Here is a 12,798-nt window from a genome sequence, read left to right on the forward strand (position 1 = left end):
CTGGACACTGGTCCCAGACAGATCCAGGCTCAGCCCCTCTCCTTATTTGCACATGGGGCATTGGTAGCCACGGCGGGGGGCGGCATGACATCCAGATGAGCAGTAGGTGAAGAGTGCCCCCGTGACGGGGCGGGAAGAGCACAGGCGCCCCGGCTGCAGGGCACTGTGCCTGTTCCTGGAGACCAGCACCTCGTCCCCCACAGAGCTTCGACATGTTCATCAGCCACTACAGCAGCGTGAGCACCCCGCCCTGCGTGCACGTCTACAAGCTGAGCGGGCCCGACGACGACCCCCTGCACAAGCAGCCCCGCTTCTGGGCCAGCATGATGGAGGCAGCCAGTGAGTAGCCGGCCCTCCCTGGTGAGCTCGGCTTGCGCGTCTGTCCCCGGGTATGAGGGACACCCTGGTGAGCAGAGGGCAGCAGCTGTAACCGTCCTTGCAGGAGCCCCAGGATACGTCAGAACATAACTGTGGCCGTGGCCCCACAGGCCGTGACCTGGCTCAGGGACTCGGGGGTCCATGGCACCTGCCAGGCAGCAGCGCACAGCACACAGAGCTAGGTCCCGGGGACTTCAGGGCCCGTGGGAAGGGAGCAGGGGGCCATGGAAGCTCAGAGTGATGCAGCCAGCTGGAAACTTGCTCCACCCTTCCACAGCCAGCTGTGCCATCCAGATGGCAGGTGCCATCCGGAGTCCTCTGCTCAGAGGTGGCCCCTGTGACGGCACCTGCACAGAGCAGAGGTTCTGAAGCCATAGTTTCTGAAAGAAGCAGGGGAGGGGTCACCTAGGGACCTCAGGGGAACAGGAAGTGTCTGACAGTTTGCCCAGGAGCCCAAGGTCAGTCAGGACTGCCCAGTGGTCCCGGGCCCACATTCTGGCTCTGGGGGACGCGCTGTGGAGCCTCAGGCTGCTGTGGGGTGGTTTCCTGGTACGGGTCGTCTGTGGAGCAGACGGTGAAGACAGGGCTCAGGCAGCGCCTGGCACCAGGGGACCAGCTGTAGCCCTGACTCTGCATGTTGCTGCTTCCCAGAACATTCCAGAAACTGGAATCTTGGGCCTGCAGGGATGTCAGGGGGCCTCGCGAGCATGTTGCCCTATCCTTACCTCCTGAGACAGCAGTGGGTAGAAGGGCCTCTCCACCACCAGCTCCACCCTCACTGCCCTGTCGCTATGGAGACGCCCTGGCCAGCGCAGGGAGGGGCCGGCACAGCGCCAGGGTCAGAGATGGGTCAAAAATGGGACGAGGTGTCCTAGGTGTGCCACAGGTGCCTGAGGCCAACTTCCCGGACCTCCTGGTCCATGCCAGGTTAGAACCTGGCCAGTTGTGGTCACTTTCACTGCCCATGGCCGTGGCTGAGCTACAGCAGCAGCTAAGTAGTTAGGACACAGACGAACGGCCCTGGGCAGTGACCTGCCAATCCCGTGGCTGTATTAATGACAACCTTCCTTTAAACTGATCTGAGTGTCCTGTTTTTTCCTTTGCCGGTAGTTGAACGTGGACGGGACCTTTGTTTTATGTATTTATTTAGATGTGGTGCTGGGGATGGGACTCGGTGCCACACACGTGTGGGCGAGCGCTCTGCCCCTGAGCCGAGCCCAGCTCCCATGGACCCTGTTTACCTGGGAAGCCCTCAGGGAGGCCTTGAGCAGGGCCAGCCAGTGCAGGAGGGTGGCAAGTGCGGGGCCAGCCTCAGCGACTCAGAGACCCTACCTCAAAAATCCAAACGGGCTGGGTGTGGCTTGGGGGTGGAGCGCTTGCCCGGCCGCAGGGCCCTGGGTCATCCCCAGTACTGCCAAGAGCTGCAAAGAATGACCAAAGGACAGAAGCCCCCCCACCCCCCGCCTTGCTGCAGTCCATGGGAAGCAGCCTGAGACGCGTCTGCTGGGCTCTGGGCTGGTGTCTCTGCTCGGGCGATTGGGGTGTCAGTATCCCTGCCAGGCTGGGTGTCGTCGGGGTGACATGGGGAAGGACAGCTGGTGGACGGGCCTTCTCACCCCAGGGCTCACCGGGAGTGTGCAGCTTGCAGCACCATGTCCCTAGCTGACCAGTGCTTTCCTGGCCCTTTGACATGACCTGGGCTCAGGAACCCCAGCAACAGGGGGTGCTTTGGTCCACCCTTCAAGGCTTGGGGAGGCACAGCTGCCGCAGGCAGCCCCCAGCCGCCTGGTCACAGCGCTTTCCCATAGGCTGCCCCCCAGATTACGTGCCTCCGGAAATCTTCCACTTCCACACGCGGTCGGACGTGCGGCTCTACGGCATGATCTACAAGCCGCACACCCTGCAGCCGGGGAAGAAGCACCCCACTGTGCTCTTTGTGTACGGGGGCCCCCAGGTGGGTGTGGACCTGTCCTCCCCCCGGGCCCCTGGCCTCCTACCCTGGCCTGGCCTGCCTGGTGTCCCTCCCCAGACGCTCACTGCGCTTCCTCGCCTGCAGGTGCAGCTGGTGAACAACTCCTTCAAGGGCATCAAGTACCTGCGGCTCAACACGCTGGCTTCCCTGGGCTACGCCGTGGTGGTCATCGACGGCCGGGGCTCCTGCCAACGAGGGCTTCGGTTCGAAGGGGCCCTGAAAAACCAGATGGTAATTTCCTGGTCACTCCGGGCCCCTTCTGTGTTGTGCAGGGAGCTCTAGGTCATGTGGGGTTCGCTTAGGGCACACCCACACGAGGGCAGTGCTGGCCAGCATGGAGTAAGCAGGTGGCCTTTCAGAACCCAGGGGACACCTGCCTCACCACTCGACTCTGAGCTGGCCCCCAGGGGACACGGGTAGCTGTCCATTCCACCTGCTCCTGAGCCCCTGGCATAGGCGAGCTGGGACCCAAACCCAGCCAGAGACCAAGGTACAGGCCAGGGCCACAGGAATTCCCAAGGTGTGGATCACAGGAAGACTGGTGGCTGTAGAAGTGATGGTGGTGATGGTGACAGTGTGACGATGCTGACAATGGTGTAGTCATGGTGATGGTAACGGTGCTGGTGCTGGGGGGTTGGCGATGCTGGTTGTCTCAGTTCGTCTTTATGCTGTAACAAAGTACCATGCGCTGGAAAATTCGTAAAAAACAGAAATTGGGCGGCGGCAGCGGCCTGCACTCCTGATCCCCACCTGTTCAAGAGGCGGAAGCAGGAGGAGTCAAGTTCAAGGCCTGAAATACTTAGCAAAACCCTGTCTCAAAATATAAGGGAGGTGGAGGGCTCAGCGCTAGAGCACCGGGCTTAAGTCCCCAGTACCCGTCCCCCCAAGAAGATCCTCCCACTTCTGGGGGCTGGGAGTCAAGAGGAGGTGCAGGACAGGTCTCGGTGCGCTCTGCTCCCAGCCGGCACGTCACCTTCCCTGGGGAGGGGCTCACGATCTGGGCAGCCGGGACTAGGGTGGGGCCCTTCTGGCTCAGTCCCTTCCTAAAGGCCTCCCCTTAAGGCCGCCCTGGCAGGAACCCTCTCAGCCAGCCTGTGGCGGTGGCTCTGCGCTAGACGGGATGGCCTCTCCTCAGCACGCTGCACCCTCACGCCCACTGTAAAATGGGTCCTGGTCCCGTGAATATCCCCATTTCAAAAATGAGTCGTCTGAGGCCCCAAGAGGGAATGTGACTTTCTCTGAGTCACTCAGGAGGCAGGTGGCAGAATAGGGCAGTGGCCATTGACACCTGGTCACCGTCCCCGCAGAGCAGGTGGGTTTGAGCGGGGCTTGGCGAGACAGTGTTCCCGGAGAGCTGCTTTTGATCCAGGAGGGAGAGGCTCCCCACGGAGGCGAGGTGGACCCCGGGGTGTTCCCGGAGGAGGCCACTGAGGGTCCGGCCTCGTCCCCAGGGCCAGGTGGAGATCGAAGACCAGGTGGAGGGCTTGCAGTTCGTGGCGCAGAAGTACGGCTTCATCGACCTGAGTCGCGTGGCCATCCACGGCTGGTCCTACGGGGGCTTCCTCTCGCTCATGGGGCTGATCCACAAGCCCCAGGTGTTCAAGGTGGGTCCTTCCCTGGACAGCCACGTCCACAGACCCCACTCCCTCCTGCTGGCCACCCCACTCTGCCTGCCCCCGGGGGAGGCACCTCGGCAGGGGCCTTGCCACGTGGCTGTTTCCTCCCTGCAGCAGCCCCCGGGGCCGAGCCCCCCTCCTCATGCCCGCCACGCTGACCCCAGGATGGCCACCGGCTGCACAAAACCCTGCCAGCAGCTCTCTGTGGGAGGCTGAGCCCGGGACCCCGGCCTCGGATGGGCAGAGGTGGGGCATGGTGTGGAGAGCGTCGGGGAGGGCCCAGGCCGAGGCACTGTCAGGGCACTGCGGGGCGGCCGTGCGGAGGAGGAGGAGAGCAGCAGGCGCTGGGTCGGGCCCGCCCTCCGCCCCAAGGGGCCTCACCCACCCTCCCACGGCGCCCCGCCTCCCTTGACCAGCGCACAGTCCACGGGGACAGACGCACAGTCCACGGGGACAGACGGTCTGAGGGCCACGCCCCGCCAGGCCCTTGCATGACCATCCTCATGCCCTCCAGGGGAGGCCCCGGGACAGCCGGCCACGTGCTGGCTCCTGGGACCTGACGCCTCTCTCTCTCTCTCTCTCTGCCCCATCTGTCCACTGTACCCTTCAGGTGGCCATCGCGGGGGCCCCTGTCACCGTCTGGATGGCCTACGACACAGGGTACACGGAGCGCTACATGGACGTTCCAGAAAACAACCAGCATGGCTACGACGCGGGTTCCGTGGCCCTGCACGTGGAGAAGCTGCCCAACGAGTGAGGCCCCACCGCGTGCGGAGTGCCTGCTGCCCCGTCTGGGCCTGCCCTTTCCCGCCTGCCCCGCACGCCCCGCACGCCTGCCCCGCCCTCCACCCTGCCTGCTGGGCCTGAGGCCTGGCCACAAGCTTGCTGTCCCGGCGCTGTGCCTGCATGCCGCCTCCTGCCAGCTTCCCTTCCCAGCGCCCCTCGCAGCAAGTGGGTGCCCCAGGATGTTCTAGGGGTCCCCACACTGCCCAGGCACAGCCCTCCCCAGGGTCTGCCCCAGAGCGTCTGGCCACCGTGGCAGGGTCTTGCCCTGAACCACCTTAACAGGCGCTGGCCTCTGCGGTCTTCCTGTCCGTCAGTCTAGAGGCTTGGGTGTGGTGGCCATGCACTGACGCTGGCCTCCTCTGGCTGACTGGCACCTTCTGGGGCGTCCACTTCTAGCTGGTGTCCCCAGGCCCTGGGTGTTAGGAGGGGCTGAGGTCTGCTGTGTGTCCCAGTGGCACTATGTGCAGCCAGAGTGGACTCCACTGCCCTTGCCGCACCACTGGCTTGGGGCTGCCATGAGCAGCTGAACCAGCAAGTCTGAGGCTGCCGAGGCAGGCGACCCAGGGCCGCGTGCAGCTGCCTGTGGGACTGGGCTTTACTTTGGAGGGTGTGATACTCTGGAACCAGAGAGGTGGAGGACTCACAGCCCTGCCAGGCCCCGGATGCAGCTGGATTGTCCCCTTGGAAATGGCCGCCTGCGGGCTTGGTGAATTGCAACTCAATCGATACTTTATAGAAGTAAAAAATTTAATTCTTGCTGGGAGCGGGGCCGCACCTGCGATCCCAGCAGTGTGGAGGCTGAGGCGGGAGGATGTCGGGTTCAGAGCCAGCCGTCTGTCAAGACTGTGAGCGACCTGGTGAGACCCTGCTCAAAACAGAAAAGGAAAAGGGCTGGGGTGTGGCCCGAGGTAGGACGCCTCTGGGTTCAATCCCTGGTACCAGAAAAGAAAGGAAAACGAATTCTCTGCCGTTCTGCCCCTTTTCACCTGCTCAGCAGCCACAGGTGACCCAGTCACTGGTGGACAGGGTGCTCTAGAACGTGCTGTCATCCAGAGTGGCCCGGGGGCGCGGGTGCCTCTCCCCGCTTTGCCTGGAAGCCCTGGACTTGTGCCTTGTCAGTCCTGCTCCAGCCTTCACCTGGGTCCTGGGCCACACTGGGGCTGGGGGCACCCTGAACCCCTGGTGTGTCCTCCCACCCCACCCAGGGACCCTGGCCTCAGCCTCTTGCCCCACTTTGTCCTCCAGGCCCAACCGCCTGCTCATCCTTCACGGCTTCCTGGACGAAAACGTGCACTTTTTCCACACCAACTTCCTCGTCTCCCAGCTGATCCGGGCCGGGAAGCCCTACCAGCTCCAGGTGAGCCGCTGCCCGCCGCCCCGCGGGGCCGCCTCACTGCCTCCCTCCGCTACCTGGGCCCAGCACCGTCCCCAGGGCAAGGCCCTGGCCCACCCTCCCCTGCTCCTGCAGCCCGGCTGCCCCCAAGGACCCTGTGTCCTTGGGTTATCGCACCGCTGTGTATGGTGCCTCCAAGTCCCATGCCACCTTTAGTGCTGGGAACCCAGATCCCCCCAGTTGGGTCAGGAGGGGGCACAGCCATGGTTGACTCAGAGGCACCCGCTGGGAGGAGACCACTGGACCCTTGAAGTCTCTGCTTCAAGGGTCCAGTGGTTTCCTGGAGGTGGGGATCTTACAAGGGCTCACGGGGCCTGAGGGACTCCCCTGAGCAGGGGCATGTGGGACCCAGGGGTCCCCGGGTCCTGTGGACCCAGGCCTGGGACAACTTGGTCTGTAGGAGGAAGGAGCTTGGGGAACAAGTGGCCAGAGCAGCCTGAGCAGGGTAGGGGTGGGGCCAGCTGGGTGGGGCCTGGGGGACAGTGGGGTTTAGTGGGTTTAGGAGGGCTCCACTGATTGGGTGGAGCGTCGGTGGGGAGGCCTGGCTGGGGAGGCTGGCCTTGGTCAGTTGAGGATCGGGCCTTAGAAGGATTGTTTTGCCTGTTAGGAGGAGGGTGCTGTGATAGAAAGGGGGTAAGTGTCTGTGAGGGCCATAGACAGGAGGGAGGCTGAAGAGCTGACGGGGCACTCGCCCCATCCCATGCAGCCCTAGGGGCTGCGCTAGTTGGCGAGTCCTGGCAGAGGTCTCACTTGGTGACTCACCCAGGGATGGATTAAAGAAGACAAGGGTAGAGGAGAGCAGACCAGCGGGTGGCCTGGTGCCTGGGTGGTGGTTGAGGACCTGGAGAGGAGGGATGGACCTGAAGCCCATTTCCCTGACAGGAAGAGGCGGGAAATGGCACCTGCCTGTGCTGCTGGGCAGCCCCAGTGTGACATGGAGCTGGGTCCTTGGGAGGGGCTTCCTGGTGTCAGGCCTGCCCCGTGGCCCCTGGGGGCAGCAGGGAGCTGTTGGAAGGCTGCTTTATGGCAGGAACCAGACCAGTGTCTCCGTCTCCCCCCCCCAGGGGCCGGGCTTAGGCAGCACAGGTCAGGGCATCTGCTGGTTCTGTCCCCGCACAGTGCCGGGCCACAGCCTGGGGCCTGGAGCTTGGAGTGGCTGAGGGTAAGGGCGCCCTCCTGGGCCCCACCTTGGCCTCCTCGCCCCGGAGGGGTGAGGAAGGGGCACCCCTTCCACCCACACTTCCTGAACCTGCCAAGGAGCCGGGGAGGCCTGGACTTCTCCCCGCGCTTCCAGGAAGTGCCCGCGTTACACGGGGGGTGTCAGAAGTGGGCTCTCGGAGCACCCAGCCCGCGCCTGTCTCCCGCAGATCTACCCCAACGAGAGACACAGCATCCGCTGCCCCGAGTCGGGCGAGCACTACGAGGTCACGCTGCTGCACTTCCTGCAGGAATACCTCTGAGCCGCCAGGAGCTCCACACCAGAGCACAAGGGCCTCTGCGGCTGCCACCCTGCGGAGGACCAGGCTGGAAGGACCTGGTGGCCACAGGCCCTGGGGAGGTGCCTCCTCCCAGCACCCGCCAGACAGCCCTGGAGCCGGGGAGCCGCTGCCTTCGTGCCCTGAAGCCTTGGTTTTCTCTTCACTGCTCCTGGGTTCTTTGCTTGCTGCTTCGTGGTTGCCAGGACAGAGATGGTGGCCTCTCTCCACGAGGCACTGCCTCGAGTCGTCCCTCCTCGCCCTGCCTTCTGGAAGGAGAAGGCCATGTCCCCACCGGGCACTGGAGACACAGAAGAGACTGGGGGCTGGGAGGCTCCCACCTACCTGCCCTGGGTCTCCACCCTGTGGCTCGGGCCTCTCCTCCCCACCCCCGGTCAGCCACCGTCCCCAGCACAGGAGCATGCAGACGCCTGTCCTCCCGCCGGCCACCCACTTCATATCTGTGTTGTGTTTTGGGGGTCATTTTAAATAATTATTTAAAAGACAGAAAGCAAGGGGTACCTGAATCAGAACCGGGCATGCACTGGACGGTGGCGCTGCGGCCCAGCCGAGGTGCCTGAGCCCACTCCCCAGCCCAGGGCAGAGCCGCAGGGCCGCCCCGGTGCCATCCGCAGCTCTCTGGTGGCTCTGGGTGCCTGTGGCTGCCGGCCCCTCACTAGCCCAGTGGCAGCCACATGCCTGGCCCCCGTGTGCCAGGTTCTGGGGTTGGGACCTGGAAACGCCCCACCTTGGGGTCCCACTCTCCCTTTGCCTCCCTGCCAAGAGATCAGGCGAACGGAAAAGAAGAAAAGGAAAAAACAGGAACACCTCTACATATTAAGGAAAGAAAATATTTTTGTCGATTCTTATTCTTTTATAATTATGTGTGTGAGAAGTAGACTCATTAAACAGTCCCACACGGAAGCCTTGCCGCCTGCTGAGGCCTGAGCGGGAGGGCGGGGCCACTGCCACAGCCTCAGCAGGGCAGTTGGGGCCGGGCCTGGCAAGAGCCTCCTGCCTGCAAGGGGCCAGAGGCCAGCTGCTCCCTGCTGGCGCCATGCTCGCCCCCTCTGGTGCCTGTCCTTGTCCACAGGATCACAAGGGCCAGGCGGGAAGATCCATGCCCTCTGCGTTTCTGTCCCAACAGCTAAGACCCAGGGAGGCCTTGGTGGGGCGGCTTGGGCATTGAGGTTTGCAGTGCTGGGCCAGACTGCCTGCCCCGGCCCTCTCTCCGTCCTTTGGGAAGCCCAATTCTAAAAAATGAACTAGAAACCAAAAACTCAGGCCGAGGCAGTTTCGAGGTCAGCCTCGGCAACTTGATGACATCCTGTCTCAAAAAATAAGGGCTGGGCTGTGGCTCAGGGGGACAGCTTGCCTCGGGCCCAGCCCAGCACCACAGGCAAGAAGGCACATTCACATAAATCTGAAGACTATTACCAAACTGCCTCCCAAAGAGAACCCCTCAAAGTACCCTCCCCCCAAGAGAGGTGCAGAGCGTGCCTGCTTCTCTGTTCTGCTCCCAGTACAATGTGTTACCAAATGGCATCATCTTTGCCAGTCTTACGAGTGGCACCTCTAGGTAAGACTCCATTGTTCTTTCCTGTGGTGATCTTTTCATATTTTAAAACATCCGTTTTCTAGTAGTCATTTGTTTCTGTCCTTTGTCCACCTTTATTTGACCTGTGGGTCTCATTGATTTGTAGGTGCTCTTTATATTTGAAGGAAATCAGTCCGTTGTCATACATATGTCAATCTCTGTGTGTTGTAATGGTAAGAAGCTCAGCCAATGAATCTTAAAAAACCATTCTGTTGAGAAAAAGAAAATGTCGTTCACTTAACATTGCGAAATCGAATACCTAGGGGCACACTCATAATTCACAGGCTAAAGATCACAGAGATCACAGAATGACCAAGCCGGTGGGAAAGGGGTTGCTGAGGTTGCCCAAGGAGGCCTAGCTGCTGGAGACCTACACTTTCATCAACTGTCCTACGTCACTCATTTAATGAGGAGTGTCATTAGTCTTGAGTGGGTCACTTCCTGTCCAGGGCCACTATGCAAGGGGAAAGAAGAGAGTGGGTGGCAGCTGGGCCCACTGTCTTCTTGGCTGCTGGGGGATCCCCTCACCACAGGGGCTGCTCCTCCCAGGCTGGGTTACTTTTCTGTTTGTGGCCTCTCCTGATTGGCAAGGAACACTGTGACAGAGGTCCCCTCCCCGTGCAACATGCTGCAGGTATTCACGGGGAGGGGGGGGTCATTTGCCTTTCAGACACATTTAAAAGTAATAATCGGGCTGGGGTGTGGCTCAGTGGGACAGCACTTGCCTGCCCACGCCAGGCCCTGGGTTCCATCCCCAGCACAGCACACAGAGCGCATGTGTGACGGCTGCAGGCTGGGGCATGCCACATGGCAGAGCCTGTGCTTAGCATGCACGAGCCCTGGGTTCCGTCCCCAGCACCACCAAAGACGGACAAACCAGAGAGACACACAGGAAGTTGAGAAAGTGGTATCAAGAGCCTGGGGTGCCCCCATCCGGCTCCCTGAGGCCGCCAGCTCCTGATTTGGCTCCACGCCTTATTTGGGTTTTACCCCTTTTCACACGCACTTTGCTTCTGCTCCATGTTGTCACCTGCACAGATTCCCGCGGCCAGCACTCAGCAAGAGTGCTTCCTACACGGTACCCCTGTGCGTCCACCCACCCCTCCAGGGCTCCTGGACAGAAGAGATGTCCACAAGGTCAGACCCGCTCCTTTGGGATGCTAGGCTCACCATCAGGATTAGAAGGCAAGATCTTTGGGATGACAGGGACCTTTTAATTCCTTCACAGTGATTTATTTTTCATGTTTGTTAGAAACAAAAAAGAGGAACAGAAGTTGCTTGGGACTTGGGGTCTTTCTACAGACACAGACAGATGTCCTCAAAAGCCGACCCACTTCAGTAGAAGACTGAAGCAGCTCACAGCTGAAATACCTTGCTGTACACAGAGCTTGGCCACTAACTGAATCCTTCATGGTGACAGGGTGAAGCTGGGTGGTGACAAGGTGATGGGGAATCTGTCAGTGGAACCCAGCTGTGTCAGATGCCCTAGGTAAAGAAGTATGGTCGTCCAGCTTTTAGTGCCCAGAGCAGGCAGTGGCAAAGAGGAGGGCATTTCCCTCCCTCCCTGCCCGCTCCTCTGTTGGTGCTAGGGATGGAATCCGGGGCCTCAGACATGCCAGGCAGGTGCTCTACCACTGAACCACATCCCCAGCCCTTTTTTTTTTTTTTTTGAGACAGGATATAACTAAGTTCCCATCTCCCTGCCTCACCTCATCAGGGATGACAGGTGTGCACCACCCCACCTGGCCAAGAGGAAGAAACGCACCCAGCCTGGCCTTCCCACCAGCTGCGGAGGCTTTGGCAGGACCCTCCTTAGCTCCAGGATGCCGATCCCAGTCCTCGTGTCTGGGGGGAAGAGTGTTTAGTTCCTCGAAGGGTGAGTAGGGCCGGGCTTCAGGGTTTTACCTAGGACAGTTTCCCTGGTTTGCTCTTCCATCACCAGAAGGACCAGGAATACCAGCTGAACTCCTCACCCTCCAGACCTGTCCACTGGTGTTTTCCTGACATCTTAAGCAATTTGTAACCAAAACAATGATTTCCTTCCAAACTTGAAAGCCTGGAATTTCTTTTATTTTTGCCAGTACTTACAGAATACTTCACCAGCTTCTGTAATCAAACCCACATCGACATTACATATTTAGTAGACTGCATTATCCCTGTACAAATGGAAAAAAAAATTGTTTTAATGTTTCTAGACCAATATGAAAGCCTAGAGGTTTTTTTTTTTCTTTTTTTGGTGGGGGGAGGGGGTACCAGGGATTGAACTCAGGGGCACACAACCACTGAGTCACATCCCCAGCCCTATTGGACATTTTATTTAGAGACAAGGTCTCAGTTGCTTAGTGCCTCGCTGTTGTTGAGGCTGGCTTTGAACTTGCAACGCTCCTGTCTGCCTCCCGAGCCGCCGGGAAAGCCTGGCCTTTCCTAATGGGCATCTGTCTGTAGTGGCTACTAGAGCTCTCCCAGTCTGGGAGAGGAATTCCACCCGCATTCCCTCACTTAACCCTCTTGTCAACTCTTAAAGGTGGGTTTTTTCTTTTTCATTGTTAATTCTGAAGTAATTTCAGGCTCTAAGATAAGTTGCAAAAATTGTCCGGAGCCCCCTAACAGCTCAGTCCAGCTTCGCCTAGGGGCAGCTTCTTCAGGAGCTGCAGAGAGTGGGGTGCCTGAGGCCAGGGGGTGACCATCTACCTGTCCCGTCCACCACCCTACAGACTGCATCAGACTTTGAACAGCTCTTCCTCCTGTGTCCCTCCCACAAGGATCCTGCAGTGTGTCCCCTTTTGTTAGGTCTCATTCTGTGATGGTTTCTCTCTGTTATGTGACACACTCCTGGAGCCTGTCAGTTATTTTGTAGAATGTCCTTTGATTCACATCTGTCCAGTGGTAAGCACGCGATTTTAGCAGGAGTCCCACGGGGTGCCGTGCCCCCTCAGCATGTCCCAGCAGGTCTGTGATGTCGCTGTCATTATTAGCGATGTTAACTTTGCCCCCTGGGTGACGGGGGGCCACCACAACATTTCTTTTCCCCTTTGTCACTGGTAAGTGCGGGGGGTGCTCCTGAGTCGGGGGACATGCCCTTCGCGTCCTGCTGGAGTGGAGGAGGACAGACTCCTGCAGGACTGTCCACCCAAGCCGCCTTCCGCGGCGCAACGGAAAAAAGAAAAAAAAAGTCTAAACCAGCATTTTTACATGAGCAGTCCCTCCAGACCCTCAGAGAAACACCCAAGGTGTCTGTGTATGACGGCGACAGCCGCCGGCAGACGTCCTAAGTGGCATCACCTAAAAGCAGAGGCAGGAGACACATTTAAAGGCAAGGAAATGACCTTCCAACTTTCATTACAAAGTGACACAGAAACAAGACCACTGTTAAACGAGAACATTCCCTTCTGCGTCCCCGGCGGACCTGGGCTGCCACCGGGACCAGGCGTCCAGCTCCGGCGACAAACTCGTCCCGCGCACCAGGCGGAAGCGCCGGAACGCGGGACACAGACACCCAAGCCCCGCCCCCAAGATGGCGAACGGGCGGGGCGTGTGGTCACGTGACGGCGCGGACGCCGACGTGGCCGGCGTAGGGCGCC

General features: G+C 60.1%; 1 protein-coding gene and 1 long non-coding RNA gene across 11 annotated transcripts in view; one reads left to right on the forward strand and one right to left on the reverse strand.

The window, feature by feature from the left end:
• The window catches only part of Dpp9 (dipeptidyl peptidase 9), a 36,226-nt gene extending 27,682 nt beyond the window's left edge, over positions 1-8,544 (forward strand). For 8 of the 10 annotated variants that reach the window (XM_058579205.1, XM_058579207.1, XM_058579204.1 and 5 more), the window contains 7 exons: positions 204-339; positions 2,187-2,332; positions 2,435-2,581; positions 3,802-3,954; positions 4,577-4,719; positions 5,998-6,109; positions 7,513-8,544. In XM_058579205.1, the coding sequence (XP_058435188.1) occupies positions 204-339; positions 2,187-2,332; positions 2,435-2,581; positions 3,802-3,954; positions 4,577-4,719; positions 5,998-6,109; positions 7,513-7,605 (930 nt within the window). In that variant the 3' untranslated portion in view covers positions 7,606-8,544. Of the gene's footprint in view, positions 1-203; positions 340-2,186; positions 2,333-2,434; positions 2,582-3,801; positions 3,955-4,080; positions 4,213-4,576; positions 4,720-4,975; positions 4,977-5,972; positions 6,110-7,512 lie in introns of those variants that run through there. The other 2 variants (XM_058579213.1, XM_058579209.1) reach the window with 2 other exon arrangements.
• Positions 8,456-12,730, reverse strand: LOC131424163 (uncharacterized). The gene is made up of 2 exons (XR_009226762.1): positions 11,306-12,730; positions 8,456-9,426 (listed from the first exon to the last, which is right to left on the reverse strand). It is a non-coding gene; the product is annotated as an uncharacterized LOC131424163 (long non-coding RNA).
• Positions 12,731-12,798: the final 68 nt, after the last annotated feature.

The sequence above is a fragment of the Marmota monax genome, unplaced genomic scaffold, assembly GCF_021218885.2.
Source record: "Marmota monax isolate L192 unplaced genomic scaffold, Marmota_monax_Labrador192_F-V1.1 WCK01_AAM20220418_F8-fsc00102, whole genome shotgun sequence".
Taxonomy (NCBI): domain Eukaryota; kingdom Metazoa; phylum Chordata; class Mammalia; order Rodentia; family Sciuridae; genus Marmota; species Marmota monax.